The sequence below is a fragment of the Plectropomus leopardus genome, unplaced genomic scaffold, assembly GCF_008729295.1.
Source record: "Plectropomus leopardus isolate mb unplaced genomic scaffold, YSFRI_Pleo_2.0 unplaced_scaffold3907, whole genome shotgun sequence".
Classification (NCBI taxonomy): domain Eukaryota; kingdom Metazoa; phylum Chordata; class Actinopteri; order Perciformes; family Serranidae; genus Plectropomus; species Plectropomus leopardus.
Window position 1 is genome coordinate 1 of NW_024642761.1, and position 4,289 is coordinate 4,289.

General features: G+C 42.4%; 1 protein-coding gene across 2 annotated transcripts; it reads right to left on the bottom strand.

Annotated features, from left to right (window-relative positions):
- Nucleotides 1–6: 6 nt before the first annotated feature.
- Nucleotides 7–4,030, bottom strand: zgc:109986 (uncharacterized protein LOC553566 homolog). Of its 2 annotated transcripts, XM_042482129.1 has the most exons (7): nucleotides 3,735–4,030; nucleotides 1,608–1,746; nucleotides 1,384–1,505; nucleotides 930–1,040; nucleotides 752–858; nucleotides 563–653; nucleotides 7–464 (listed from the first exon to the last, which is right to left on the bottom strand). In XM_042482129.1, the coding sequence occupies exons 2-7, from the start codon at nucleotides 1,744–1,746 to the stop codon at nucleotides 351–353; spliced, it is 684 nt and encodes a 227-aa protein (XP_042338063.1). In that variant the 5' UTR covers nucleotides 3,735–4,030; the 3' UTR covers nucleotides 7–350. The 2 variants fall into 2 exon arrangements, with proteins under 2 accessions (XP_042338063.1, XP_042338062.1); XM_042482128.1 differs by lacking the exon at nucleotides 3,735–4,030 and having other exon boundaries at nucleotides 1,608–2,117.
- Nucleotides 4,031–4,289: the final 259 nt, after the last annotated feature.

A 4,289-nucleotide genomic window follows, 5' to 3' on the forward strand; every position in this document is an offset into this window, starting at 1 on the left:
AGTCTGAGGGAACCAACGATCAACACAAACTGACAGTTATTAAATCATGTCAACTCTTCAGGACAGGTCAGAGGTCACAGACTGAAGCTTCAAGATGTCAAACAAACAAACAAACAAACAAACAAACAAACCGTCCTCTGTTGTTTCTGGAGCTCGGTACACAACCACTGGCTCTGTGTGGATTCAGGAAGTGATGTCATCATTTCCCAAACGCTCCGTTTTACTTCCACATGACACATGAGGTCACCTGAGGTCAGACACGTCTGTGGACCGGACCTGAGGACTCTGGTCCACTACAGTCCAGACATCAGACCACCTCAGACCAGTTCAGACCTTTGAACCAGTCCAGGTCACATGACTCTGTACAGGTGGATCTGTCTGAGCGAGTCGGCGTCCGAGTCTCCGCCCACAAAAACGTCATAGTCCACAGGAAGTTCCTCCACCCAGTCAGGTGCCAAAGCCTCCTGACGAACACAAACAGCAAGTGACAACATGATGACTCGGTGTGTGAGTGTGTGTGTGTGTGTGACTGTACATGTGTGCGTGCACGTGTGTGTGTTACCTGCAGAGTGCTGAGACTCTCCTGCAGAGCGGGGACTGTGACCAGCAGAGATCCTCTCTTCCTGAAGTTCTCCATGATGAACCTCCACGCTCTGAACACACACACACACACACACACACACACACACACACAGGGTTGTATATGCAGTATACTGTGTGTACATTGTGTGTAAATTGTATGTTTCCTGACCTGACTTGTTCACCCAGTTCCATGAAGAACTCGAACACGTTGTTCAAGATGAGAACATCTGCGCTCTGCAGCAGAACGTTCTGCAGACATACGTCAGTGTGGAGAACCTGCAGGAGAACACACTCAGCAGGTTCTGCTGGGTTTTAGTGTGTGTGTGTGTGTGTGTGTGTGTGTGTACCTGGATGCGGTCGGTCATCTTGTATTTCTGCAGGATGTTTCTCTGCAGATTCACAAACTCCTCATTGATCTCCAGACCAATCAGGTGAGACGCTGAGCTGAACACATGACCCTGAAGAAACACACTCACATTAACACACACACGGACGCACACAGATGCATGTTATGTACATTATGTGTTCTCCTGTGTGTGTGTGTGTATGTGTGTGTTCTCCTGTGTGTGTGTGTGTGTGTGTGTGTGTGTGTGTGTGTGTGTGTGTGTGTTCTCGTGTGTGTGTGTGTGTGTGTGTGTTCTCCTGTGTGTGTGTGTGTGTGTGTGTGTGTGTGTGTGTGTGTGTGTGTGTGTGTTTTCCTGTGTGTGTTTTCCTGTGTGTGTACTCCTGTGTGTGTGTGTGTGTGTTCTCCTGTGTGTGTGTGTGTGTGTGTGTGTGTGTGTGTGTGTGTGTTCTCCTGACCCCGTACAGAACAGCTCCCAGCCTGGAGCCGACGTCCACAACCATCCGTCCACTCAGGTCCGGAAGAACGTTCTCAAACAGGAACTGAAGCTCTGAGATGGAGAAGGAGTGAGAGATGAAGTCTGCAGGAGAACGACAGGAAGGAGAACATGATGAGGAACAGACGGAGGTCAGGGGACTGATGATGATGATGATGATGATGATGATGATGATGATGTTCTGACCCAGAGGGGCGGTTCTGTAGGATCCACAGGTGAGACAGTAGGAGCGACTCATGGTTCCCTCTTCACACAGAATGTCCACCTGATCCTCATCGTACAAGAAACCATCCACGTGGACCGTCGGCCGAGAACGCTGCTGCATCTGGAACATCAGCCAGAGCTTTTACATTTGGGTCAAAGACGTAATCGTGTTTTCAACACCCTAAAATTAAAAGTCAAACACATTTTACCATTTCACCTTTTTACGGAACACGGGCATGTAAAATTTACAATTTTATAATTTTAACTAAAATAAGAATTATTAGACATATGATTTACATAAAACCACCCCAATAAAAAATCATTCAGTGTAACAACAGCTAAGAACAAATTAATCATGTCAGGCAGGTTAACAGCTACATCAATTAGACAGAACAATAAGCAATTCAACCCCTAAAATGATTATTTTTTTCATTGTACACCTTTACACTTTGGAAACATCATCACAAACATTGGGTTTTATCCTGTCTGTTCACGAAAACTTTTTATAAGCAATTGGATTTCTTTTACCATCAAAATTAGTTTACTCAATTGTTGGTCCAGAAAATCTCAATGATTTCTGGATCAATACGTGCATTTTTCATCTTTACATAAATATTATCTGTTACACAGAATGAACATTTTATTACTCTGAATGATTTTTTGTCTAAATGTCATTAAAAATGTAGTATTATTGTTATTGTTGCATTATTAGTATTTGTTTGTATCGTTAAACACAGACGTTATAACGATTAAAAAAAAACACTGGAGTGTCATTTCGCTCACACTAATTCGAGCAAAGACATAACAAGGCAAATGCTGACTAGGCCACACCCACATGCACCAATCATTATTGGCCTTCAGGTTGTGGTTCATAGAGAGCCCAGGAATGAGTCCTAAAAATTTCAGCATCTGCCGTTCACTCGTCTCAAAGTCAGTGTGTTTTTTAATGTGCTGTTGGTGTGAAATAAGGTCAGAAAATCTGAAGAGATTTTCACGTTTTGTTCTCTGATATAAATTACGTCAGTAAATCCCCCGCTGTTGACTCTGAAGCTTTTATGTATCTTAAAAAAGACGGTCACTAACAAGCAGCCAAGTCAGACTATAGAACGGCATCGGGCCGAACGCAGCTTTACGGCCTCGCTGTGGTGGAGACATTTCGTCATGTGACGGTGGTGTCGTTTGTTTGTAGCCTAACAGTCGCTTTTTACTTCTGCTGAGTGTATTTAGGCTGCAAAAATCCTGAAAGGGTGAAAAATGTCAAGAAGTCTTTAGTGGTGTTCATTAGTAAAGATTATCTTACTGAACAACATGGATGGATTTAAATTTCTTACAATTAAATGAAAACGAAACAGAGAGCCTTTCAGCTGAGGCTTCTGGCCAGAGCCAAGTCCATCTAAGACACAAAGACCTGGAAAAAGTTAGCCGTGCTTTATTTACGTCTGGCTCAGATTACTGTACCTCCCTGCGTGTCGGCACTGACCGATCACAGCGTAACCGCCTGCAGCTCGTCTCCCTACTGGGACGAAGAAACGCGAGCACGTAACTCCGGTACTCTCTGCACTTCCCTGGCTCCCGGTTAGGTACGGGATCGATTTTAAGATCCTGTTATTTGTTTTTAAGGCTCTGAATGGGCTGGTCCCTGAATACCTGTCTGACCTTATTACACTGCATCAGCCCTCCAGAGTCCTCAGTCAGCTAACCAGGTGTTCTTGGACGTTCCTCGATCCTTTTTAAAAACTGGAGGAGATCAACCTTCGCAGTTGCAGCTCCCACTCTGTGAAACGTATTACCTCCCACTGTGAGGACTGCGAATCGCCTCTCCACCTTTAAAACTCTGCTTAAGACACACTTGTTGACTTTGCTGTGCTATATAAATAAAGTTGACATTGACGCTAAACAAAATACGTAAGAATAATTGTCAATCATTTGTTCACCACAGAGCTTATTTTCAGCAATGATCCAAAATCCAACGGAAAAATCCCAGAGGCTTTTCGATGAGGGAACCAGGGCGACGTCAGAAAAAGAATAACCCTAACCTACATGTCTTTATTGTTTTAAAAAGTTATTTTACATTCGGCAAAGTTTCACAATAACACAAAAAAAACTAACCAACTGAGGCAGCGACACCAGAAACTCCCATCTTCTGTCAGGTAAAACTCTTGTTTCTGTCTGAGGAGTTGGTGGGTTTAGGAGAGCACGGGTGCATAAAGCGGCTTCAGTTCCTGGTCAGAGGGGCTGTCTGATACTCACATAAAGAGGTAAAAATATTCTTCATATAGCCTACAAATACAAATATAAATGATTTGTACTTTTTCCCGTGCCTTGCAACACTGCCGTTATCAGAGGGCATTGTAAAAGAACAAATAAAAACGTATAAATATTCATAATATTTATTACAGTTGATACATATATGTAAGCATTAAATGTTTTATATGTATGTGAAATAAAAAACAATATATTAAAATTAACATATATACGCATATTTGTCATTCAATATAATCGATGCTGTGGTTACTTTACCATATCTGAATTATTGTTTTAGATGACTTTTTGGAAGATGAAATGTCAGTGTGAATTAATATATTATTTATTATTTATTATTTAGTTCGCAGATTTAGAGTCTTCATCAACATCCTCATCTTCTTCAACAACATCCTCATCTTC